The following is a 27,478-nucleotide window of genomic DNA, read 5'->3' as shown; positions in this document are numbered from 1 at the left end:
TCCAGTTTTGACAGTCTACCTTTATTATCCCTGGTGCAATTAATAACATAACAACAAATGGAAAAACACTTAAAACAGAGCTGCTGTTTCATTCTACCAAGAACTCTGAAAGAAGGCCAGCACGTTATTGTGGCTATTCCCTCAGCCCCAGTTCCTGGCTTAAAAAAAAACAAAACAAAAACCAGCAGGTAGCTTTCTAATATAATAAAGCAATACCCCTTTTAAAAAGCTTTTCTTACAGAGTTACTGTAAGGCTTTCATTTTCAGCTTCACTTTAGGAAATACAACACAGAGGGCACCATTCCTCCACTGTGCCTTACATTAGGAGAGGGATGTTAAAGCAGGGGTCTCCAAATAAGACTTGTGGACTTCAACTCCCAGAAAGGCATGGCAGCCTAAGGAATTCTGAGAGTTGAAGTCCATTAAGTCTTAAAAGTTGCTAGGTTTGGAGAGTCCTGGGTTAAAGCAACAGGCACAGCTTCAAATGCAGCTTTCTCTTGTACTGCTTGAGAACCGGAGGTGGTGGATAGGGATTTGAATCTCACAGGATATTTAGGCCAACAGATTAATTAGTGATCGGGCAAGATTAAGACTCCTAGATCCAGTTTCCATCTGTAGTAATCTTGAAAACTAGCGATCCGCTATAAAGAGCATATGGCTGAATAGCAGAAAGCAAGCAGATTTTGTTACCTTTCATTGTAAATTCTGATGCAATGATATAAAATTATACAGTTTTGTGCTTAAGCACAAAAGGGGGGGGGGAACCTGTGACCTGTGCGTTTCTTTCCCAAACATTGACAGGTGCATTTCTCCTTTAAACCAGTTGTTTTGTGTTCTTTCTCATACAGAGAAGGTGTGTTATTTTCCCCACCGATAATTTAACACTGGAAGTGTTGTTCGGAAAATTAAAAAAAACAAAACAAAAATGAGACATAGCTGAACATAACAGAAACGCAGGTTTAAATCACAGAGCGGTGTCTAAAGTTTCCTTCCACCTTAAAAATCAAGTGCAGGGTGTTTTTTTTTTTTTTTTCTAGAACCTTTATCCCTTTTTGACCTTCAAGGTAAAGTCCCTGGCACTCTCTCAGAACCTTCACTAAGATTTATGGTCCAAAGAACCACCTGGTGAATTTCAGTGAAGGGGAACAAGGTGTTTTCTATGCCCGTAGAGTCAATGGAAAGGACCAATCGATCAACTGAAGACGCCCCCTCTAACTGGAATGCTCTCATTCAAGCCATGTTCTATCAGCTTTGTGTCTTCCAGGTCATCTTTTATAATACTGATCAGGTGACTCAGTCCTTCTTGCTGCTGCTTCAAATGCTAAAAAAGAGAAAGAGGGGAAATCGTATGAGATTGCTTCCTTTTGAGCATTTATTTATGTTATTTTTATCCTGCCTTTATTCTTTTTATTACATAACTCAAGGGGATGAACGTACCTCCTCCTCCTCCCTCCTCTTTTCTCAATAATAACCACCCTCTGAGGTGGGATGGAGTGAGAGTGAGTGATTGGCCCAAAGTCACCCAGCCGGCTTTCATGTCTAAGATGGGACTAGAACTCAGCACCTTCTGGTGATTGGTCAAAAGTCACCAGCCAGCTTGCATATTTAAGGCAGGACTAGAATTCATGGTCTCCTGGTGATTGGCCCAAAGTCACCCAGCTGGGTTTTAAGCCTAAGGCAGGACTAGAACTCACAATCTCCAGGTTTTTAGGCTGGTGCCTTAACCACTAGACCAGGGCTGTCAAACTTGCGGATGCATCATGCGCTGGCCACGCCCACACCCGGTTTAGCAAATTGGGGGGGGGAATCATGATATGTCACGTGACAACGCGAGTTTGACATCCCTGCACTAGACCAAACTGGCTCCAAAGTATTCCAAACTTTGCTCAGATTTTGAACATTAGCACCTGGCATTTTATAAGCACACTGAAAAGAATCATAAATTTCACACCATTCTCTTTGAAATCTCAAATGGGGTTGATAAAAGGAAAGATGAGCATGTAATCAGAGGAAAGGAATATGCTAAAAGAATCTGTATTCCTGGAAAGAAGTTAGATGAGCTTGCACTGAAACGTGTGTGCTTTTTGCTCTCATTTTGCAGCAATTATTTCCGAGAACTATTCACGTATTTCACAAACAGTTCCAAATTAGAATTTCTTAATCCAAACATGTTTCTGTAATTAGTTACAGAATCAATGAACATTAGTCAACATTCTGTCACTTATGTTCATCTTAGCAAAATATTATTACTGGCATTTTCTGGTTCTGAATGGAACTCATTCCGGCAAAATTTGGCAGCAGGATGGTTCTATTATAAATATCCTACCATAGATTTTGCTTCTGAGTTTCCTTAAAGCCATTTTATCAAAAATGAAAGTAGTTACCTCTTTCCCATCATCCTTCACAAAACATTGGGCTCTTTTCTTTTTATGCAAGAATCTAACTGTTATGTTTTAAATCAGACATCCCCAGCATAGATAGCCTTCAGGTATATGTACATCAATTCCCTGCCTTCTCTATTCCTCATTTTTTTAGGAGTTGAGGTCTATATAACTGGAGACTGTCAGGGATGTAGAAGGTGGGAATTCTGGGAGTTGAAGTACAAGCTTCTTAAAGTTGCCAAGGGTGTGAAACATTAGCATTAAAAGCACAATGTAGCTATTTCAACTATGGATCTGTAGACTAAATCCCAGAAGAAATCATAGAAGATTTTGTACATCTCTGATGTTTACAGAGAGTTGCAATTCAGTTTTTTTAATCGACGATAGAGAATCTAGATAAAAGTCACTGAGGAACATGAGCTCACTGATTCAAGCTGAGATTTCAGCCCCATGTTTTATCAATTTAGTTCACAATAAATCCCAGTCACTGCACACCTGTCTGATTTCCCGTAAGAGGTCTGCGTCGATATAGTATCTCTCTTCGGATCTGACAGCTCCAAAGTGGTTCTGCATTCTGATCTGTGACATCAGCTCGTTCAACCGACCCTGGAAGAGATAAGTTACAAAATTCAAATCTTAGTTTAGGCATTCATGAAATGAGATAGAAGAGCGAGCGGTGTTGTTTGGGTTGCATTTTCCTATCTACAAAAAAAAAAAACCACCGTTCTGTGTATAAAATTAGTGCCTCAGATGGAAGGGATCTTCACTGCTGTTGTTTTGTACGGAAAAGCATTCAAAAGTGTGATTTCATCACTTACAATTTAAAAGAGTTTGGGTAAGGTGAAAGATGACCTAACTCATTAACTTCTCACTAAAGTTGCAATCATGGTTAAGGTAAAGGTTCCCCTCGCACATGCGTGTTAGTCGGAGGCAGTGCTCATCTCCGTTTCAAAGCCGAAGAGCCAGCGCTGTCCAAAAACGTCTCTGTGGTCATGTGGCCAACCAAAGGCGCATGGAGCACTGTTCCCTTCCCACCAAAGGTGGTCCATATTTTTCTACTGGCATTTTTACGTGCTTTCGAACTGTTAGGTTGGCAGAAGCTGGGACAAGTAACAGGAGCTCACCCTGTCAGGCCTTACTCCTGAGTCGTCCCTTTTGTTTTAACTGTTCTTGTCTTCTGGCAGCTCTTCTCATTCGCGCACTAGGAACAGGCTCCTCCTGTTCCTCTGCCTCTCTGATGTCCGACTCTGGAGGCTCCGGAATCTGCACATAACTCCCAGATGGCGCTGGCCCCATCTCTGCCTCCAACACAGAGCCCTCATCCGAGCCTTCCCCAGTCTCCAGGACTGGCCCATGTTCCTCCCCAGCCTCCTCACTGTCCGACTCCGCTGCCAGCTCCACAAGCTGCTGGCGGACCACAACAACAATACAGAAACCTATTTGATCCATTCTTTGGAATCTCTTCTGGTTAGTTATGTCTGAGGTTAGGGGGGTCTCACTGCAACCTTCTGAGCCGCTCACCTTGAACTGGGTAGGGGCGTTGAGTTCGCACTGAATCGTATCCAGCTGCACCCGGAGTTGCTCCTCGTCCGCTTGGATGGCATACCCGCTTTTCCTCTGGATCTCCTGCTTGATTAACACCTGCAACAAATATTTTTTAAAAAATTATTACACGTCTCAGAAGCTGTATTCTGTAAAGAAAGTTAATCCTTTGGGAAGCAGGGAGAGCCTGGCCCATGTTTGTTCCGATGGAACTCCATCCCACAGCATTTCAAGAAAGTTGTGGTGGAATCTCCAGCTAGGGTGGGGAGGAGGAGTGAAAAGACTGATGGGCTTGGAGTCCTTGCAGGGAAGGAAGTGACAAAGGCCTGACCCCCCACTCTAGGATTCCTGAAGCCTTTATCTGGCAAGTTCCCAAGAGAACGCAGTATATAAAATGAGAGCAAACCCCACTCCCTACTAGCACTGATAATTTCCAGTAATGAAATGTCTGCAAGAAGACAACAAAGCTCAGAGAGCACCAAGGACCTCATAGTTCAACAGTAAACTATAAATATTCTCTTCTATAGAAGAGAATGTAGTGAGTCTGGCAAGATTCCTGTAAACAGACAAGCAACAATAAAGAAGCAACTCTGTTTGTTCACAATGTTGTTCTGGTTTTCTGTGACTGACAAGGGCTGCTTACTGTATGTTTTGCACTATAAGACGCTCCAGATCATAAGACGCACCTAGCTTTTGGGGAGGGAAACAAGAAAAAAAAATCTGCCTCTGCCTCCCAGCAATTTGCCTTCTTGCAGCGAACAGCCTGAAGCCGATCAGCTGTTCCAGGCTGTGGGGATCGCCGCCACTTATCGCTGCCTCTGCGAGCCCCATTTTCAGCTTCCACGCGTCTTGTTTTCAGCCCGTTCCAGGTGGCAGGGATCCGGAGTTCTGGGAGTATTCCGAGAGTTCCAGCTGCGATCCTCGCAGCCTGGAACAGCTGATCGGCGGTATTCTAGGAGGCCAATCCAACCACCAACCAGCTGCTTGTACTAAATCAGGCTGTGCTGAAGATGACCAGGCTGTTTGCTGTTTGCTGCAAGGAGGCAAATTGATGGGAGGCAGAGGCCGAAGGGTGGGGGCTGGCGGGTGGGCAGGGCTTCAGCCACATTCGCTCTATAAGATGCACAGACATTTCCACCCAAATTTTTTTTGGGTGTGTGTGTGTCTTATAGTACAAACAATACAGTACTTTTAGCCACAAGGGCAATGTGGAGGTTTCACAGTGAGATGTAAAACCTGTAGCATATACTAAGAGAGAAAAAGCATGGTTCATCTGGCTAGTTATACCGTGTTTCCCCAAAAATAAGACATCCCCTGATAATAAGCCCAATTGGGCTTTTGAGCACATGCGCTAAAATAAGCCTCCCACAAAAATAAGCCCTCCCCGAAAATAAGCCCTCCCCCAAAATATTTAACATGTGCATGTGCAGCGGTCCCCACCATTTCCTCTGGTTAAGGTTAGGGAGACTGAGCTGGAAATCAGGTAAGACGGCAAGAGGAGCCCCGTCTTGCTCCACGTGCCCCAAAATAATAAGACCTCCCTGAAAATAATTTTCGGGGTTCAAAAAAATATAAGACAGGGTCTTAGTTTCGGGGAAACATGGTATCAAGGTTGCAGAATCCGGAACCGCTTTTCTTTATATATTAAAGATGAGAAGAATTTGTAGCAGATCTTAGCAATTCAGTCTCTATTTAGCTCATTATTTTCCCATCCCTACATCGATTGCAAAATGTTGCCAAAAACTGGAGGTATTTCTACGCATACTTCTCTTAACATAAGCATTTTCCTGTACAAATGTTTTTTTCATTTCTCTCTTTGGCAAGCAATTTTCTACTACATGTTATATGTCATATTTTTAATAATACATTCTGATATTTAGGAATATTCCTGTTCCCAATGCATATATTTTTGTAGGCTAGCAGATGGACTAAATATAACTTCAATAAATGGATAAAGCAGCACTGCAACTTTTGGAAAGTGTAATTCTCAAAAGCGTAACTGCATTTCTATGCATTTATTAGACTAGAACATACTTTCTTCTCCAACTGAAACTTAGGCCATCTGATCAGGCTGACTTCCTAACTGAACTAAAGATTTGTGGATCTCTTTTAAAACTTAGGTAATGCGAACATGCTTAATCTTCTTTTACTGGAGGGCTAAAAAAAAAAAGTATCTGCCAGGCTTACCTGCAAAGTTCGATGGGAAAGATCCATTAGCTTTCTCTTGTACTGAGCGATTTTGGCCATGGTTGTCGTCTGGTTTTTTTGAAGCTCGCTTATATCTTCTGATATTATCTACAGATAAAAGAGAGATTGGCTCAGAGGTACAGACAAAGAAACTCACTTTGAACAATCACTTTGGTTCCATCCCTAAAATCTTCTCACCTTTTTCCATTTTCTCTTGGGTATTTACGGAACTGGAAGCAACTCCATTCAGAATCACTGTCATTTTAGAAATAAATGACCATTTGCAATTCTTTTTCTCTCTCTCTAGCTACATGTGTGCACACACACACATGCACACTCAACACACTAAAACTGTGTCAAACCCCACTCTTTGATCTGACACAACTGAGCCCCCCTGAGATATTGGATAAATTCATTCCCTGTCGCTACTTGAACAAACAGGATGATGTTTTTCTCCCTCTAAAACATCCTTTCCTTGCAATTCTGTTGGGCACAAAACCCAACTGCATTTCTATGATTCCAACAAAGATCACTTGGAAAGTGGGTTTTTAGCTATTTGATTTTTCATCCTCACAGGTGAGAGGCACACGGACCATGTCAAAGATGCACCTGGTCCCCTCCCATTCTGGCATTTAAAAACTTACATTTTAAAAATGGTGTCTGGCTTCTAGCTGAGTTAGGGGGCTATTCTAATTTTTTTTTTTACTGTGGTTTTAAGATTTTAATTGAGGCAATCGTTGGATGCTTCTTTTATCTGGTTTATACACCACTGCCACCTCTGCATTGGGCAGTATAGAAATTAATGTGTAAGCAAGCATATAAATAACATTTGTTGTCTGAACTAGACTAAAGCATCAAAGACAAATGGCTTATTTCCTTTATGGTTGGGCAAAAAGGCTGGCTTTTAGATATCCTTCCTGAGTTTAGTGCTGTGGAGGAAAAGAAAAGAAAGAGGAACAAGGAAGACCTGTCTATCAATATCTCAGCTGTTAGCAGGATGATCTCTCTCCAACTACCGTTTCTGCACTGAGGTCCAAGCATGTACTAAAATAGTCTAAAATCCAAAGTCATCTTCCTTTTGAGCCAATCCACGTTTTCCTCCAAGAAGCAATTAGCAGTTTTCTAATACACTCCCTAACAGGGACGCGGTGGCTCAGTGGCTAAGATGCTGAGCTTGTTGATCAAAAGGTCGGCAGTTCAGTGGTTCGAATCCCTAGTACCGCCTAACGGGGTGAGCTCCTGTTACTTGTCCCAGCTTCTGCCAACCTAGCAGTTCGAAAGCACATAAAAAATGCAAGTAGAAAAATAGGAACCACCTTTGGTGGGAAGGTAACAGCGTTCCGTACGCCTTTGGCGTTGAGTCATGCCAGCCACATGACCACGGAGACGTTTTCGGACAACGCTGGCTCTTCGGCTTTGAAACGGAGATGAGCACCGCCCCCTAGAGTCAGGAACAACTAGCACATATGTGCGAGGAGGGAACCTTTACCTTTATTACACTCCCTTCCTTAACTGAGTCATTGATGGCTGGCTAACATGGTTTCTGCATCACAGATTTCATGACTGTAGGATTCTGGAATCGTACATTAGCTTCCAAACAATTCTTAAAAGCCAAAAGCATTAGAGATTTAATGGTCACACAGAAGAGTAGCAACAGGAAACATTTTCCGTTCCAAAAATATGGCTTTTCCTATGTTCAAGGCAATAAACATATTAACTTATACAAGACAATCCTTATACAGCCAGCAAACATCCAAACTAGACACTAATAAGGACCAAATATTTACTATATTGTTTTGGGAATTTATTCCGTTTACAGATGCTTAACAGTTTTTTAGTTTGCAGTGCAGTGGTTAGAATGCAGTACTATAGGCTAATTCTGCTGACTGCCAGCAGTTCGGCAATTCGATTCTCACCGGCTCAAGATAGACTCAGCCTTCTATCCTTCCGAGGTGGGTAAAATGAGGATCCAGATTGTTGGGGGGCAAGAGGCTGACTCTGTAAACCGTTTAGAGGGGGCTGTAAAGCACTGTGAAGCAGTATATAAGTCTAAGTGCTATTGCTATAATTATTAAATTTATTTGCTGCCTATTTCACCATGGGATTACTTTAGGTGGTTTACAGTAATTAAAAAAGGAAGTTTAAACAAAGCAAAAGTAAAATAATAGAATAAAATAAAATAATAAAGAAAATAAACAAAGAAAAAGAAAACAAAAAAATATATCCATATGATTAGTAAAAGAGATGGACAAGTGGGGAGCAGAGAGCGAGGGGGGAAGAGGTGGAGTCTGCTCTCAATCTAGCAGCCACCTCCAGAGTTCCATTTTAAGAGAGGGCTGTACAGCACTATGAAGCGGTATATAGGTCTATTGCCATCTACACTATTTGTGGTCAAAGCCTTTAGGAAGAGAGGGGCGGGGTCAAAGAGCGGACACTTACGTCCAGTCGGCTTTGATGCTGCTTTGTCATTTGGTCTTGAACTTTCAACCTCCTTAAGAGTTCCTTGAAGCCAACCATTGGGACTGGAATCAGCCTGTGGAAGTTAAAAGCATGGATTCAGCAAAAATTAGATGAATGTCAAACATTGCCATCATCCAATTTTATCCCCACTTCCCAAAGGAGCCCGGTGTGATATAGGGAGAGCAATTAAAAATGAATGTAATAATTAATAAAATTATTTATCCTAAAATAAGATAATACAAATGAAAAGAATAAATAAAAACACAATTTAAAAGGCAGGGCAATTATTACCTTGCAGATCGTAGACTGAACAATAATTTAAGCCAATTTTTCTCAAGCTCAGTGGCTTTTAAGACATGTGGATTCCAACTCCCAGAATCCCCCAGCCAACCATGTCTTAAAAGTCACCGAGGTTTGAGAAAAACTAATTTAAATGAAATACTGTTGGTGCCATGGGAGAAATAGAAAGAGTGCTATGAATCTGCAGAGTAATTGTACATCATAAATACAAGATTTCCTACAGAGATAATTAGGAGCCTTTGTTTTTACTTTATATAAATTGATATCTTTCATTTAACAAAAAGAAGAAAAATGGAGATGGAATAAGAAAGAAGAGAAGGAAAAAGAAATGGAGAACAAAACTGCGGAGACGAGAAGGAAACAGGTAATTTAATATGGGAGAGAGAAAAAAGCTTCTTCCAAACCACAATTAATTATCAAAGCAGCCATTTTGAAGCAAGAATCATTTTTTGTTTTGTTTACTGAACCAACTATTTCAATTTCTCCATCCCAACTCTGGAAAATATTGTTATTCTTTTTGCAAATTATTCCAAAGGTGCGCTTCGGATGAGTCATCTTGAAAGCCCGCTTACTTTTCAGGATCGGGGTTGTCCACCTTGGCTTGTTCCCAAATGATTGGATCAACACCTGTAAAGGGAGAAGAATAGAATCGACTTCATCTTTTATTAGTGTAAGAAAGAATTTTTTTTTAAAAAAAAGGTTTGCCTTTCTTTTCAACAGGAAATATCCCTTATGTCTTAATCCTTAGGCCTTTAAAGTTTAGTTAAAATGCTCGAAGTTCTAGCTGAAATAATAAACATACCATGCCAATCAAGATCTAAGAGCTTTTCCTTGTAAGTTAGCATGTGAACTGATTTAAATCAGACCCTCGGGGGTATGCAAAGATTCTCTTTTCTAATACTATGGAATGGTGAATGTATAAGCTAAAGTATATAGCTGCCCCGGGTGAGATGGGCAGCTACATAAATTTGATTAATAAGGAAATAAATAATATAATCACATTTCTGCGACTCGTTCATGTAAATCTTTGAATACCGGGGGTTATATGAGAGACAGAGAGAGTGTGTGTCTGTCTGTCTGTGTAGTTTTAGTCTTTGTATGCTGCCTAGAGGCACTTGTGTGATATGGGAAGCCATATAAAACATGGATGGATGGATGGATGGATGGATGGATGGATGGATGGATGGAAAAGGAAGAAGAAGGGTGGGAGGAAGGAAGGAAGGAAGGAAATAAGGGAGGGAGGGAAAGAGAGAAGAAGGGTGGATGGATGGATGGATGGATGGATGGATGGATGGAAGGAAGGGAGGGAGGGAAAGGGAGAAGGGTGGGAGGAAGGAAGGAAGGGAAAGGGAGAAGAAGGATGGATGAATGGATGGAAGGAAGGAAGGAAGGAAGGAAGGAAGGAAGGAAGGAAGGAAGGAAGGAAGGAAATTAGAGGTAAAGACAGAAAAGGGAGGGAGGGAAGGAAGGGAAAAGAGAGAGAAAGGGGAAGGAAAGGAGGGAGGGAGTTTCTTTTTAATGAGTCAAAGACAACTGAATGATAGAGTTTCTCTTGTTTAAATGTAACACACAGGAAATTGGTTTTTCTTAAGTAGAAGCCTCTCACTGGTTTGCATGCTCAGTGCTGACAGAGCATACAAATATTCTTTCCTTCTTGTCCTAAAGTGGTATCTTTTGAAACTGTAAATACTGTGCAAATTACCTCACAGGGATTTAGTGAGAAGACCACTTGCAATCTTTCCAAATGGCAAGTCAAATCGGAATCCAAAGTACCCTTGTTTATGAAGCTAACTTTCTTCCTTTAAAAGGCATTCGCTCCAAGAATCGCTCAAACGTTCACTTCCTCAAAAAGAGCCATTCATTCTGTCACTTGAACATGAAAGGAATGCTGGATTATCCCCACCACGCCTGGGTTACCTGCAGGAGGATGCTGCAGCAGCTGCTTAACCTGTGCTGGAGAGAGCTCCGTCCTGGCCATGCTGAAGGTCACGCCAATCTGTTGCAACTGGTTTTTGATGTTGGCTTGTTCGAAGTGCGCGTACAGGGTGGTGGCTGGAACCCGCCTGGAAGTCCCGTTGGGCGACCGTTCAACCACATAGATCACTATTTCTGTTCTAAAAGATCAGGGAAAGGATTCGGATTTGACATGCAGGCAGTCCCTGACTTACGACTGGTCGCTTAACAACTGCTCAAAGTTGCGATGGGCCCTGAAAAAGGGGCACGCAGATTTGTGAACTTCAAAAAACCCAGATTTGAAGTTCCGATGACTGCCTCACATGACTGCATTTTGGGTTGTAAAATCCGATGGGCTCACATGTCAGCCTGCTTAATGACGATGACTTAACGACCAAAATTACAGGCTCAATGACGGTTGCAAGTTTGAGGATTAACCTGTGATTATGATTTTTGAATTGGGTAGTTATTTGGTGTCAAGTGGCACGCTGCAAACTTAACCGACTGAACGTTTTAAAGAAGTAAGATCTCTCCCTACTCTGTTCCCGTTGTTTTCAGCGGAAAATCTCATAGTGGATCCTAAGAACTGACAATGAAAATCTAGGAAAAAGAATACCTTTTCTGTTTGGGTCCTATTGGGCCATAGTAAGAAGAGGGAAAGGGTACTGGTGAATTTCCCCAGGATGAAAAACCTCTGGATGAATTTCTCTTTTTTTGCTATGGGGGAGACCAATACGTCAGAAATAGCACTCCACACATCTGCAGCTAAGTTACATTTTAACCAGCATTTACTGAATAAAGTACAGTTCTCTTCATACAACCCAAATCTAAGCCATTGTTTAAAAATAATGATGATGGAGTTCACCCGATGCATTCAGCATGCATAAATATAGAGCCTTGGTGGCGCAGTGGTTATAGTACAGTACTGGAAGCTACTTCTGCTGACTGTTGGCTGCCTGCAATTTGACAGTTCAGATCTCACTAGGCTCAAGGTTGACTCGGCCTTCCATCCTTCTGAGGTGGGTCAAATGAGGCCCAGATTGTCTAAGTGCTATTGCTATACAAACACACACACACACACACACACACACTTAAGCTCCAGTGTGTGGTGTGAACAGAGGACAAATGAATGAGAGACTTTTATCAGAGGCCACCTCAACACAACAGATCTTAAGTTTAGCCTTGGTCTGGGAAACTTCAGGCTGTTTATAGATAGCAGGATAAAATATAGCAATAGCACTTAGACTTATATACCGCTTCACAGTGCTTTTACAACCATCAATAAGTGGTTTTACAGAGTCAGCATGTCTCCCCCAACAATCTGGGTCCTCCTTTTACCAATCTCGGAAGGATGGAAGGCTGAGTCAACCTGGTCAGAATCGAACTCCAGGTTGTGGGCAGAATTAGCTTGAAATGAGGTTGTCAGGTTTCGATGCTATCTCAAAATAAATGAATTTCCAGACTGCCGATCTTTAAGGAAATTTTCTCTTTATTTGAGCACAGCGATCTGATCCTGGCTCTTTCGCGGTCAGTACTGACCTTTGCCCCCCAATCCCTCCCTTTCCGATCCCCAATTCTCTGCTTCTCATTGGCTATCTTCCAAGTCACTTTCCTGATCTCTACTTCGTCAGATCACAGGAACGTCTCCCTCCTCTCCCATCTCCGAGGAGACAGAATCTTCAAAGGGATTTAGTAGGCAAAAGTTCAAGCTTCTCCCCTCTTTATATATGTCAGTGCCAGGACGCTGACAGAGGTGTCCTTGGTGCTCTCTGAGTTTGTTTTCTTGCAGATGTTTCCTTACCCAAACTAGGTAACATCATCAACACTGATGATGTTACCTAGCTGGGTAATGCAATGTCTGCAAGAAAACCACCAAGCTCAGAAAACACCAAGGACCCCTCATTCCAACCCTAAACTACAAATATTCTCCTTTACTGTTAGTCTGAAATATTGCATTCTAACCACTGTGCCCCCACGGCTCTTTTTGTGTTTATATAGATTATCCAAGTGTCTTACTGGTCATCTGGCATGGTCTTTACACCTTCTACGTTGACTGTAAGCGTCTGGTTTGAACCCAAGATTTTGTGCAACGATTCCACCAGTTGCTGCTGCTGACCACGAATCTCTGTTTCTTTTTTATTGAAGACTAATGCCACCAAGCCATCTTCGTCCTTGTTGTTGGGCATGCAGCTGTAGCCCACGGCCTGTCAAAGAGACAATTGTCTTTTCAGTTGCAGATGCTCATTCTTTTTCAGCGCTAAGGAGGCATTCAAAATGGACACTGACACAGAGAAGATTATCTCTGAAGTCCCAGCAGATGGAACAGCTCACCCACAGCCAGCCAACCAAATGTTTCGATCCCGACACAAGGATGAGAGAAAGACCTCTTTACCTTAAATCTGCAGAATGGGTTCTCCTGCGTAAATTCCACCGGGGCAATGTTGTTGTTGAAATACCCTTTGCCTGTGCCCCAAAATGCCTGCAGCTGATTCCATTTGGCCAAAATGGCATCTCGCTCATCTCCCAAGAGGGTGGGGGCGGAAAGCGCGCTTGCTGTGTTGATCAGTTGGTTGGACTGTGCAGGGACTTGAGCAGGCTGGCTGAAAAGACCTCCAAGTGCTAAAGTTGGATTAGAAGATCCGCTATTAAGAGGCAGATTTATTTTATTTATTTATCAAATTTCTATACCGCCCTACTCCCGGAGGACTCAGGGCGGTGAACAGCCAAGATAAAATACAGATAATACAAACATTAAAAGTCCATTAAAATTATTAAATATTTTGGCCGAAAAACAAATTAAAACACCCAATTTATAAAACAAATCAAACAATTTAAAAATTTAAGCAGGAGAGTTAGGCCAGGCCAGCCTGCTGAAATAAAAAAGTTTTGAGAGCACGACGAAACGTGCGCAGATCCGGGATCCTCCGTATCTCCGGGGGGAGCTCGTTCCAAAGGGCAGGTGCCCCCCCAGAGAAGGCTCTCCCCCTGGGGGCCGCCAGTCGACACTGTTTGGCCGATGGCACTCTGAGAAGCCCCTCTCTATGGGAGCGTACTGGTCGGTGAGAGGCTATTGGTAGCAGAAGGCAGTCTCGTAAATACCCCGGTCCGATACCATGGAGTGCTCTAAAGGTGGTAACCAAAACCTTGAAGCGCACCTGGAAGACCACCGGGAGCCAGTGCAGCTCGCGCAGGAGGGGGGTCACATGGGAGCGCCACGCCGCTCCCATAACCACCCGCGCGGCCACATTCTGGACCAGCTGGAGTCTCCGGGTGCTCCTCAAGGGGAGCCCCATGTAGACAGCAAATTTGATTTGATAGATCAAATCTATCAATGTAATATCCTCCAAGATTACCTCCAACCCTTTTTTTTAAAAAAAGTATTTAATAATCTACAGCAGTGTTTCTCAACCGTGGCTACTTGAACAGTGGTAGGTTGCTCCTGTCCGGTTCTTGTGAACCAGTAGTAAAAGCAGTGGGAGACTCCGCCCACCTGCCCGGACGTCATCATGGATCTACTGATGACCTAATGCTCCTGGAGAAGGTCAGGTTTGTATTGTCTGATCAGTGATGATGACAAGCTCTATGTGATTCCAGGTTTTCATCAAAAAACGCTTTGGCTGAAAAGCATTCAGCGTCTTTTTACAAAAGTCCTGTTCAAAAATAGCTGTGATGACTTCTGGGAACAGCCGATTGGAATATTGATTGTGGTCAGGGTGGATAAAAATCAATGATTTTTTTAAAAAAAATCAAAAAAATCAGATTTTTTTGATTTAAATCTGATTTTTTTGATTTAAATCGAATTTATTTTAATAAAAAACTTTTGGGGTAAAAATCTATCGTAAGATAGATTTCTATTTAAGATACATAAATAATTTAGTTTATTCAGCATGAAATGGAGCTGAGTTATGTAGCATATGAGGCTGTATATTCTGCAACACTGGGACTATCGGTGAGTCAACAGCGGGTCAAAGGAGTAGCAGAGATGACAGTTGCTCTTTAAAAATTATGATTTAAATCGAGTTGATTTAAATCAAGCCTTTTTACTAGTGATTTAAATCATGATTTAAATCGTGATTTAAATCTACTCGATTTAAATCAAATCCACCCTGATTGTTATTGTGTCTTTGCCCACAGGGCACTTATTAGTTCACAAAGCGGGTAGGTGGGAGAGAACAGTAGCTTTACTCCTGCTAGCTGAGTGTTTCTCAACCTTGGAAGCTTGAAGATGGGTGACTTCAACTCCCAGAATCTCCCACCCATCTTCAAGCTACCAAGGTTGAGAAACACTCAGCTAGCTGCAGGTCAGTCAAAAGAAGATGAGGATATCCTTTTGAAGAGGGAGATTTCTCCATCTTAACCACAGAAAAGTTTAGATAAACTCTCTGAAAATATTTAACCTCTACATATAGGTAGTCCTTGACTTACAACACTTCATTTAGTGACCGTTCAATGTTACAGCACTGAAAAAAGTGACTTAGGACTGTTTTTTTTGCAGCATCCCCAGGGTCATGTGATCAAAATCCGGGCGCTTGGCAACTGGTTCATATTTATCATGTTCGCCTAGTTAGCCACAGAAAACTCTGGGCTCAACTGCGGTCGTAAATCAAGGACTACCTGTACTTACTTGGTTGCTGCTGCTGAGTGTTGAAACCACCAAATCCCAAACCGGTTCCCAAGCCGGTGCCAAGCCCAGTTCCTGTCGTCGGTGCCGTTCCAAAGGTGGTACCGAAACCAAAACTTTTGTTCTGGGTAGCTCCAAACAACCCTGGAGGAAGGAGAAAGAACATCAGCCAAGAAGCGAGCCCAATTTCCTTTAATACACGTGCATTTTAATCAGAAAGCCATCTCTGCACGGGTGACTTTCGGCCGGCCACTTACCTGTGTTTGTAGGAGTTGAGAAATTGAAGGTGGACCCCGGGGTGGTGGTGCTGGTCCCAAAACCCCCAAAAGCTCCTAGGAAACCAAATTATGTAAATTAAAAGGAGGGTCACTTCTGGCAAGGCAATTTAATTGTTCAATGACAGCATGCTGATCGGAGAAGAGAGATGGCGACAAATGAATGCGACTGATGTGATCTGATACTCACACAAGATCCAGCGACAGCAGAAAATAGCCAACATTAGTTTATTGTTAGAGAAAAAGTACATATACTTGCAACCCTTTTTTTGGGGGGGGTCTAGTAAATATATATATATATATATATATATATATATATACACATACATACATACATATACATATACATACATATACATATACATATACATATATATTCGCTCACAACTCAGATAAGGAGGAGACATATTTACTGAAGGCCGGTATTTCTCACCGTTGGCTGCTTGAAGATGTGTGGACTTCCAACCCCCAGAATTCCCAAGCCAGCCATACAATGAAAACATAATTATTTTAAAAATAATTTAATAATTATTTGAAGGGCCGTCTTTTCTCAGTCACGTATACCTGACCCACTAGAGCGGGGAGGCAAGGAATGTTGTGGGTCCCCTTTTCTAAGGAGGTACACCTTGCGGGACCAGAAAAAGGGCTTTCTCTGTGGTGGCTCCCTTCCTTTGGAACATCCTCCCTGCAGAGATTAGACTGTCCCCTACTTTGACATTCTTTTGCAAGGCCCTGAAGATCTGTTTTTTGCCAATAGGCTTAAGGGAACCTGGAGCAGGATAGGGCCCATCAAGTATCTTATCTGTTGCTGTCAGGGGTGGGGGGGGTGTTATTGTTTTTATGTTGTATGTTGGCTTTTTATTTTTGTAAGCCGCCCAGAGTCACTGAGAGGAGTGGGAATGAGAAAGAAAAAGAAGGGAAGGGAAGGGAAGGGAGGGGAGGGGAGGGGAGGGAGGGAGGGAGGGAGGAAGGAAGGAAGGAAGGAAGGAAGGAAGGAAGGAAGGAAGGAAGGAAGGAAGGAAGGAAGGAAGGAAAGGGACTCCTGAACTCAAGCTCAATTCTTAGAAACTTTATGAACATACTCATGTAGTTACTGTATCTTGACAAGAATACCAAAGAGATTAATGATGGTGGCGCAATGGATAGAGTGCAATACCGTAGGCTACTTCTGCTGCCTGCTGGCTGCCTGCAATTTGGCAGGTTCAAATCTCACCAGGCTCAAGATTGACTCAGCCTTCCATCCTTCCGAGGTGGGTAAAATGAGGACCCGGATTGTTGGGGGCAGAAGGCTGACTCTGTAAACCGCTCAGAGAGGGCTATAAAGTACTATGAAGCGGTATATAAGTCTAAGTGCTATTGCTATAGCTTTCTTGCAGGAGTTTTTTTTTTCTCAAACTGTCAGACTAGTCTACAGTTTTCCAGGTTAACCTGCATCTAAATACTAACCAGATCAAATTCTGTTAAGCTTCTTTCCCAGATCAGCCAAAGTAGGTTAGGAGAGAGAACATATTAATGAAGTCCTACCATATATAAGCAAGTGGGATGGATTAATAATTCTGGGACTCTCTCAAGCACAGGGAAACAGAATTTATTAAATATGGGAAGGATCATTATTGCTACTTGGATAGCAACAATTGTTGAACCATCTTTGTAAGTTCTGTGAGCCTATCTAAAGCACAATTTCTACACAAATTGTGGTAGTGATCAAATCACACTTCTGTATCCTTTCTGCATTTTTCCTTGCAAACCAGCTCCACAGGAAATGCATACCGAGGAAACAATTCCAATGAATCACAAAACAGTGCTATTAGGATTACTACTTAAGGTGGTGATTGTTTTAACAGTGAATATGAATTTACAATGCACTGAATGTTGAAATGTCTGCATACATAGCACAGAAGTGATGGGAACTATGAAATGAAGATATATTTCATATACGAGCAGCTACAACAATTGATACAAAAGAAATATACACAAAAAAATAGAGGTAAGTAGAGAGATAATTACTATTAAAGTCAGCAAAACTAGATTTTTTTAAAACAAGAAATCTTTGTTGTTGAATGTTTTGACTCAAAGCCAGCTGGGATTTTTTTTTTTTTTTTGGGTGCTGATCGTATACAATTTGTTTTTCCACAGGACCTTGGGAAAAGCATGGTGGATTCATGATAACTGAAATCCAATGAAGAGACATAGGAAATGGAATATATATATATAAATATATATATAAATGTAGCAGAGTCCAAGAATTCAAGAAACAGAAAACAAATACCTTTTACTATGAAATTGTTTGGCCCTTTTGCCATGGAATTACAATTCTGTATCCCTGCAAGTATTATAAAGTCATTGGGTTCATCTTGTTTGGGGGAAAAATCATATCCCAATCTTGATCCATATGATTTCAAAACATGTTCATGTATAGACTCAAAGACCTACACTGGAAGCATAACTGAGAATATTTGCCAGAACATTATATACCTTACACATACACACACATCTGCACATGTGTTTGTGTATGTATGCGTGTCCCTTTCTTCAGCTAGATTGTGTACCTTCTTGCTATGCATTTATTATCTGAATGGAAATGCATTAAAAATCAACATACAGCTCTGTGCAAATTTTACATAAGCTCTCAGTTGATCGTTCTTAATTTCTTGGCTACGGAGTTAACCTGATTTCTGCTATTTTTTTCATGCAGGTACTGTTAGAAATGAGAATGCTTATTTGTGATAATTCCTAGATCTCTAAGCACTACTGAGTTATCCCTGACAAAACAATGAAGAAATCTGACAAATTTCTGGAACTATTGCTGGGGAACTGGATCTGACCTGGCTATAACCTCAGGCCTTGTGCTATAGGTTGGCGATGAACAATATTCTGCTTTTGACTGTTATTATTCTGGGCTATTGATAATTGTGCTTTATTATTATATTCATTATTTATTAATCTTGCTGCCCATTTCACTACAAGGCAGACTATTTTTCCAATATAACAGATTGGGGTATATAAATAAATAAATAATTGTTATTTATTTATTAAAATTTATAGGCTGCCCATCTCACAAACTCTGGGTTTTCTTTTATAAATAAAGCATTTCAAGTAGAAATCACATGTAAATTATTTTTAAAATGAATAATAAAAACAGAGAAATGTTTTGTCAAATCTTGGCTTGAAGGACTTCTTACAGATTTTAATGCAACTCGTTCATGGATAAACTTGAAAAAAACTGGCAAGTGTAAACTGAATTCTTGGAACTCTCCAAAAACAAAATAATTACGAGCTTCACATCAATATTCTCTACCTGCGCTGGCCAGACTGTTACCAAAATTAAACGGTGGCGCCGAAGTAGTAGAGACACCAAAATTCCCAATATTAAAATTCACTGCAGGATTAGCAGTTAATCCAAAACCCCCAAAATTAAACCCAGTGGCAGTGGAATTTGCTGCTTCAAGCCCACCAAATCCTGATGAGTGGGAAGCATAAAGAAAGCAAGACAGAGTCAGTGAGAAATCAAACATCGAAGCAATACATCCATTTCTTAAGTACTAGAAGAAATACAAGAAAACCAATAGCAGGAATTGTAAAACACAAGAGTTTTTCTGTTCCTAATTCTTTAGGACAACTTAATTTTAATAACCACTATTAGGCACCAAGCAGGCCAACCCCCTCCTCTCTGTGACAGCTCCTCAAATATTGGAACACTGCTATCATGTCAGCTGCAGTCCTCCTTTTCATTAGACTAGCCGTATCCAATGTCTGCAATCCTTCTTCATACGCTTTAGCCTCCAGTCCCCTAATCATCTTCGTTGCTCTTCTCTGCACTTTTTCAAGAATCTCAACATCTTTTTTTTTAATCATGGTGACCAAAACTGAACGCAAGAAATTTTTGTCTGCATTAGGGTTTACTATTGGGAATATTAAAAGCTATACAAAACTTACCACAAATCAGATATGGTTCCCTTGTATTAGAAAGGTGACACTGAATCCTCCCCACCCTATTTATATTTCATTTAGCTCAAAGGGATTCTTTAATGCAGCCTATCAGCCATTTAGGGGCACAGTGGCTCAGTGGCTAAGACGCTGAGCTTGTCAATTGAAAGGTTGGCAGTTCAGCGGTTCGAATCCCTAGTGCCGCATAACGGGGTGAGCTCCCGTTACTTGTCCCAGCTTCTGCCAACCTAGCAGTTCGAAAGCACATAAAAAATGCCAGTAGAAAAATAGGGACCACCTTTGGTGGGAAGGTAACAGCGTCCCATGCGCTTTGGCGTTGAGTCATGCCGGTCACATGACCACGGAGACGTCTTCGGACAGTGCTGGCTCTTCAGCTTTGAAACGGAGATGAGCACCGCCCCCTAGAGTCAGGAATGACTAGCACGTATGTGCGAGGGGAACCTTTACCTTATCAGCCATTTATGGTGACCTTTTGAGCATATCTGCACATGGTTTGCCTCAGTAGCAATAGGTAGCTAAGTAACTATATGGTAGCTAGCTAACTGACAGACAACGAAATATCTGTGACAAAGAAGTGCATTATAATATCTTCTCAAATCTTCAATATTTTGGATTTCTTTGCTCATCCAATCAAACAGCCACTTATATATAAGCAAATATCTTTCTTTGGAAAAAGAGTTATGGTATCAGTCTTAATTTTAAATGGAGAATTAGGATTAAAAATGTTGAGTTGAACAACTGTTGTGCTTCAAGTGACTACTGAGTCTGGAATACCCAGAGCATAAGGAAGATCCAGCAATTAGAATCTGAAATGTGGTCTCCTGCCATTATTCTACTGTGAAATTTCACAAATCTTTAGCAGTCTCTCCTTCATACAGGTGTCCATTACTCAGAAATGCCCAATCTTGCCCCGATCTTAAAGCAAAGCTACTACATAACCCAATTTCACACCTATCATTCTCTTCTAGAATAACTATTTGATTGTAACAGAGAACCAATATTGCTCAGAAGTCAATAAGGTAAAGGTAAAGGCTCCCCTCACATATATGTGCTAGTCGTCGTTCCCAACTCTAGGGGGCAGTGCTCATCTCCATTTCAAAGCTGAAGAGCCAGCACTGTCCGAAGACGTCTCCGTGGTCATGTGGCCGGCATGACTAAATGCCAAAGGAGCACAGGACACTGTTATCTTCCCACCAAAGGTGGTCCCTATTTTTCTACTGGCATTTTTTCATGCTTTCGAATTGCTAGGTTGGCAGAAGCTGGGACAAGTAAAGGGAGCTCACCCCATTATGCGGCACTAGAGATTCAAACCGCCGAACTGCTGACCTTTTGATCGACAAGCTCAGCATCTTAGCCAATGAGCCACCGCATCCCTCAGAAGTCAATATCAAGTGGTAATTTGAAATAAATTCGTATTCAAGAATAGTATTTCAACGTTTTGAAAAACAATTTTCTGACTAACAATTGATCCAATTTGCATCCTGCCCTTCTATGCAAAAGGCACTCAAACCTAGCCAAGAGATTACAATAGTTGTTAGACATCAGTTAAATTTGATTTACAAACCTCTCTCGATATGCAAAATTTGATATATTCCGAAAGGATGTATTTTAGAAGAGAAAAAAAAAGCTATGGGCATGAATTGGTTTTACTATAGAGAAATGTAAAACATCAAAGAGCCTTTCTTCTTTTAATATTTCTGGTTATAAATAAGCATTTCGAGGTTTTTGGCAGAGATTTGGGTCAAAGAGACGAACTGCTGAGGCCTTCAAGACTTTTTTTTATTTCAACAAGCCGGGCTGGCCTAACTTCTCCAATTGCTTAATTTTAATTTGAATTTTAAAAGGGGTATTTTAATTGTTGGGCCAAAATTGTTTAATATGTTTTTTTAAACTGTTCTTACAATTTTTGTATTCTGTGTTTTTACCTTTTGGCTGTTCCCCGCCCTGAGTCCTTCGGGAGAAGGGCGGTATATCTATCTATCTATCTATCTATCTATCTATCTATCTATCTATCTATCTATCTATCATCTATCTCTATCTATCTATCTCTATCTCTCTATCATCTATCTATCTATCATCTATCTATCTCTATCTATCTATCTATCTATCATCTATCTATCTATCTCTATCATCTATCTATCTATCATCTATCTATCTATCTATCATCTGTCTCTATCTATCTATCATCTATCTATCATCTGTCTCTATCTATCTATCATCTATCTATCTATCTATCTCTATCACCTATCTATCTATCTATCTATCTATCTATCTATCTATCTATCATCTATATCTCTATCTATCATCTATCTATCTCTATCTCTCTATCATCTATCATCTATCTATCTATCTATCTATCATCTATCTATCTATCTATCTATCATCTGTCTCTATCTATCTATCATCTATCTATCTATCTATCTATCTCTATCATCTATCTATCTATCTATCTATCATCTATCTATCATCTGTCTCTATCTATCTATCTATCTATCTATCTATCATCTATCTATCTATCATCTATCTATCTATCTATCTATCTATCTATCTCTATCATCTATCTATCTATCTATCTATCTATCTATCTATCTATCATCTATCTATCTCTATCATCTATCTATCTATCTATCTATCTCTCTATCTATCATCTATCTATCTATCTATCTATCATCTGTCTCTATCTATCTATCATCTATCTATCTATCTATCTCTATCATCTATCTATCTATCTATCATCTATATCTCTATCTATCATCTATCTATCTATCTCTCTATCTCTCTATCATCTATCTATCTATCTATCTATCTATCTATCTATCTATCTATCTATCTATCTATCTATCTATCTGAAGCTGCTTTGGAGCAGCAATGATTCAGCTTTGGCTGAAGACTAAAAACGTTTTCTTGGGAATGAGTTAACACTCCCACAGACTCCAATCTCAATCTGGAAAGAGGGAGCCCTTGTTTTGCCTATTCTGAAAAGCCAAAAAGGAAACGTCGTAAATCGAGGACGGCCTGTATAAATTAAAAAAAAAACCCGCTTTTTCTCTTTTTTTTTTACAAGTTTGCCTCCATTCCTCCTCCTCCGCGGCTCGTTGGATGGGGGGTGGTGGGTTCCCTGCCTAGTGGAAGCCGCCTGAAAAGAACTCTGGCTTTTGACACAGACACCCCCACACCCTCCATTTTCCTTCGGCTGAGGTAATTTTATTTCCCTCCCTCGTTTCTTCCCCTCTTGGTTGGTTCCTAAGGGAGCCCAAATCGCTCAACCGCCCAGAATCCTTCAGGGCGGTTTAATAAACCTACAATATCGCCTCAGGCAGAGACACCGGCGGCTTCCCTCCCTCCTTCCTCCGCTCCCTGCCATGGTTTCCAAGAGCCAGGCAGGCATTCAACGGGTGCAGCTCTCCCTCCCTCCTTCCCTCCCCCCCCGGCCCGGAAACTCGTCCCGACAAGGCCTTCCGGCCTCCCTTCCTCGCCTCCTCACTCACCCGCGGGGTTTGGGGCGGCCGCGGCGCCAGCAGCCGCCCCGAAGTTGAAAGCCATGAGGCAGCAACGAGACACGAGCAACGCCGAACGCTCCCCCTCCCCCCGCTCAAAAAAAAAAAAGGTCCGGTCGCCTCTTCCGTCCGGGCGGAAACCGTGACTCCCCAGAGAGAGAAGGCCCGAAGGCGGACTATAGATCTACGAAAGATGTAGAATAGTGCTCGGGTTCCACTTTCCGATTCTAAACTCTTCCATAACTCTATGTTATGGAAATCCGTGGGAGAGACACGGCGTGGTTCGAGGGTGACAGGCTGGATTCACGGTGGGTTGAATTTCGGAAGAGGAACGGGTTGAGGTTTATACATATACGCTATATGAAAAATCACTGCAGAGGTGTGACTCTTATTTTCTAGCTCTATGAACAGGAACCGTCGTTCACTCGGGCATAAAAGCTGGATGCACAGTTTGATGGTTGCTCCGGCAACTGGGCGGAGCGATTGGCGTCATCCGCGCGGTGCTCGTCAGTGACGTCATGAGACAGGCGTTATCCGAGATCCAAAAGGACAGAGCGGCTCATAACGCTACCGGCTTCCGCAAAAAGGGAGCACTGCGCCCCCTTAAGGATTGGAAGAGAATCGCAGATCTCACTCTTCCGCTTTCAATTGACAGGTAGTCCTCAATTTACGACCACAATTGAGCATCAAATTTTGGTTGCCTAGTCTAGTGAAACATTTAAGTGAGCTTTGCCCCATTTTATGACCTGTCACATTTGTTAAGTGAATTGCTGCAGCTGTTAAGTTAGTGACTCGGTTGCTAAGTGAATGTGGTTTCCTCATTGATTTTGTCAGATGGTCGCAAAAGAAGATCACATGGCCCCCGGGAGCATCTGAATTATCATCATGTGGCCATGGGGATGTTATAATGGTTGCGTTAAAAACAATCATTTTTTTTCAATGATGTACCTTCTGTCACTAAATGAACCGTTGTTAAGTCGAGGACTTACCTGTATTGTATTACTCCATTTGTATACATGCACGTTTATATTTTAACTAGATCAGGGGTCGGCAACTTGCAGCTCTGGAGCCACATGTGGCTCTTTCACCCCTCTGCTACGGCTCCGTCACTCAAAATATGCATCACAACCTCCAATGTGTGACATCTACCAGCACACGATTTATTGAGCTTTTCAACCTCCTGTAGGCCAACCATGGATAAATCCAATTCAGAAGAAAACAGAACTTTTAATTCAACTACATATGCTAGCTTTGTGGACGCTCAAGAAATAGTCAGGTACGGGAAGGGTTTTGTGGTTCCCAGTGTTTTCTTTTCTGTGGGAAACAGGTCCAAATGGTTCTTTGGGTATTCAAGGTTGCAGACCCCCGAACTAGATGGTTACTTCCGAGTGATTTTAAGAATATTGTTAACTATCAATAATCTTTTTTTAAAAAATCTTAAATTTACCGGGATCTGCTTGGCACACACGCTGAATAGAATCTTCTAACACAGCAGTTGCAGAAGACTTTGCGTTGTGCAGTATTCAGTGCCAGTTCATAAATCACACTGGTCATCTACCTTCCAAAACTAATTGTGAAATGCAGAAATCAATTTTTATTTTTTAGGTGTATACAAAATAATACTTACGATGTGCATCATGCTTTTAGAAGTGTGTTTAATCAAACATTTCAACTAGATATGATTCAGTGTATTCATGAGTCTTCCTTCCTCCCTCTTCTTCCTTCCATTATTTCCTTCCTCCATTATTTCCTTCCTTCCTCCCTCTTCTTCCTTCCATTATTTCCTTCCTTCCTCCATTATTTCCTCCCTCCCTCATTTCCTTCCTTCCTCCCTCTTCTTCATTCCATTATTTCCTTCCTCCATTATTTCCTTCCTCCCTCCCTCTTCTTCCTTCCATTATTTCCTTCCTTCCTCCATTATTTCCTCCCTCCCTCTTCTTCCATTATTTCCTTCCTTCCTCCCTCTTCCTTCCTTCCTCTTCTTCCATTATTTCCTTCCTCCCTCTTCTTCCATTATTTCCTTCCTTCCTCCATTTCCTCCCTCCCTCTTCTTCCATTATTTCCTTCCTTCCTCCATTATTTCCTCCCTCCCTCTTCTTCCATTATTTCCTTCCTTCCTCCCTCTTCTTCCTTCCATTATTTCCTCCCTCCCTCATTTCCTTCCTCCCTCCCTCTTCTTCATTCCATTATTTCCTTTCTTCCACCTTCCTTCATTTCCTTCCTCCCTCTCTTTCTTCTCCCTCCTTCCTTCCACCCGCCCCAGCTGAGCATGAAATGCATTCCCTTGTTTGTTTTCGTCTTCCCTTTTAAGACGTAAGAAAACAAAGAAACGAAAGAACAAAAACATATTTTACTCAATGCTTGGTATAGTTCCATCATGCCATAAAAGTGTGTTAGACTTCAGGGAGATGCAAGACTGTTTTTAAGGCCAGCACTTGTCATTAACTCAAAAACACAACCTTCGAAAAGCAGCTATGGCACAATCTTAGCTTCCCATCTAAAAAGGGTTAATATTAGTGTACCTTGTGCAACTTGTAGAATACAGAGAGATCAGCAGCTCTTTTTGAGTTAAGAGAAGCATTAGATAAATGTGATTAAAACCCAATCCTGTCCCTTACAGTTGAAGGAGGGCTCAAATCTTTCTAAAGAGAGCAGTCTATGGTTTCAGTCCAAGATTAGCTGGTCAACGCACACATCACCGACTTGCGTAGCTGCAGGACAAATATTGTGATGTCCAGTTGGATTGCAAGGAACCTGAAAATTCTTGGGAGCCTCAACGTCAAGAGCAGAAACAATGGCGAGCAACTGGCAAAGTGTGCCCATCGTTTCTAAATTTGTGCAAGAGAAGCGAATAGGCCACAAGTACCAGCAGCAACTGACCTTGTCCAGTCAAATTAGAAAAATACGTTCAGAGAAAAGGCTGTTTGGAGACTGGATCCTGAAGTTTGACTTTTTTAAATTCATCCATCGTCTTCAGCAGCAGACAAGTTTGCCCGTAATATCGGTTTCAAGAGGAGGGAGCCTTTATCCTTGATTTTTTTTTTTTCTTAACAAGAAACCCCAAATCATCCATCATATGATTTTTAGTCAGCTATAAAAGATGCTTAAAATTAAACAAGCAACATTCCAAGCACGTTTTAGGGCCTTGAGATTTGATTTCATTACCGACTTCACAAGCAGCTCGTACCAAAATCCGATTGTGGTTCTCCCTTCCAAATTGTCTTAAATCGACTAATTTTTTTGAGAAGAGGAGAAGCTAGCCCTTTGATTTATTAACAGCTATTGTAAACCTTTGCATATTTAAAGCTGCTCCCCAGAGAGTCCATTGCTAATCCCACATCTGGTCACATCTAGTTTTCAACATGTCAAAACAAGAAGCCAGCGACAGAAAAGAATATTTGTAGCTCAAGGTTGAATTGCGGGGTCTTTAATGTTCTCTGAGCTTGGAGGTTTTCTTGCAAATGTTTCACTACCCAACAAGCCAGCTGTATGTAAACAGAGTAAAGTAAACCCCACCCTCTTTAGCACTGATGATATTACCTAGTTGGGCAATGAAATGTCTGCAAGAAAACTCAGGGAGCACCAAGGACCCCAAAGAGACTAACAGGCCAACTTTTCAGAAGGCTGGCCAATTTTTTTGTAATTGTGACAGAGGACTCTCCTTTGAAAGCAAGAGTGATTTCACTGTGCCTATAATCTGCAAGTTATATCAGTCCTAGGCTAAAAGCTATCCATGCAAAATAAGCCAGAAATTCACAATCCTGACCTACGGATACTGTGTAGTACATCTCCTGGGCTCCCAAGACTGCAATATATTATCCTATATTCTGTTCTTTTGGCTTCTTTGTCCCTGCAGATATTCAAAACCATCTCTCTTCCTGCAAGAACTTTATGCACTGTAACATGACATTTTCATTTCTGAGCTGAAAAAGCTTCAGATTTTAACGTCTCAGATTTAGGTTGCATAATTTGCCCAACCTCCGAGGAAGCCACTAGGGTTTGCAAAACGTGTGCCTCTAATCCAGTGGTGAAATGCAAAAAAATTTTTTTTGCTACCGGTTCTGTGGGCGTGGCTTGGTGGTGTTGGTGGGGTGTCATGTGACTGGGTGGGCATGGCCAACGTATTTTTTTTTTAAATTTACTTTTTAAAGCATTTTTTACTACCGATTCGCCTGAACCGGTAGTAAAAAAAAAAAAATGCTTTAAAAAAGTTTTTAAAAAGGTTCCAATGATCATAGCTGTACTGTGCAACATGATCGTCAGAAACTTTTTAAAAACCTTTTTAAAGCATTTTTTTTATTACTGGTTCTGGCG

The 27,478-nt window shown here is 41.4% G+C and overlaps 1 protein-coding gene across 2 annotated transcripts; it reads right to left on the bottom strand.

Annotated features, from left to right (window-relative positions):
* On the bottom strand, positions 1-23,246 carry NUP54 (nucleoporin 54). Of its 2 annotated transcripts, XM_070948812.1 has the most exons (12): positions 23,156-23,246; positions 15,702-15,776; positions 15,448-15,588; positions 13,216-13,442; positions 12,840-13,027; positions 10,788-10,984; positions 9,443-9,497; positions 8,550-8,643; positions 6,111-6,218; positions 3,903-4,022; positions 2,877-2,987; positions 1-1,321 (listed from the first exon to the last, which is right to left on the bottom strand). In XM_070948812.1, the coding sequence occupies exons 1-12, from the start codon at positions 23,208-23,210 to the stop codon at positions 1,193-1,195; spliced, it is 1,500 nt and encodes a 499-aa protein (XP_070804913.1). In that variant the 5' UTR covers positions 23,211-23,246; the 3' UTR covers positions 1-1,192. The 2 variants fall into 2 exon arrangements, with proteins under 2 accessions (XP_070804913.1, XP_070804915.1); XM_070948814.1 differs by lacking the exon at positions 15,702-15,776.
* Positions 23,247-27,478: the final 4,232 nt, after the last annotated feature.

This window comes from Pituophis catenifer, unplaced genomic scaffold (assembly GCF_029215685.1).
Source record: "Pituophis catenifer annectens isolate HBS135680 unplaced genomic scaffold, rPitCat1.0.hap2 SCAF_8, whole genome shotgun sequence".
NCBI lineage: Eukaryota > Metazoa > Chordata > Lepidosauria > Squamata > Colubridae > Pituophis > Pituophis catenifer.
This window is presented reverse-complemented; position numbering and strand designations above follow the sequence as displayed.

Coding starts and splice junctions, on each gene's coding strand:
- NUP54 (XM_070948812.1), bottom strand. CDS start 23,210: ATGGCTTTCAACTTCGGGGCGGCTGCTGGCGCCGCGGCCGCCCCAAAC. Junction 6,219..8,549: donor AGCATCAAAGCCGACTGGAC/GTAAGTGTCCGC, acceptor TTTTATCTGTAG/ATAATATCAGAAGATATAAG. Junction 1,322..2,876: donor TCTTACGGGAAATCAGACAG/GTGTGCAGTGAC, acceptor TCTCTTTTTTAG/CATTTGAAGCAGCAGCAAGA.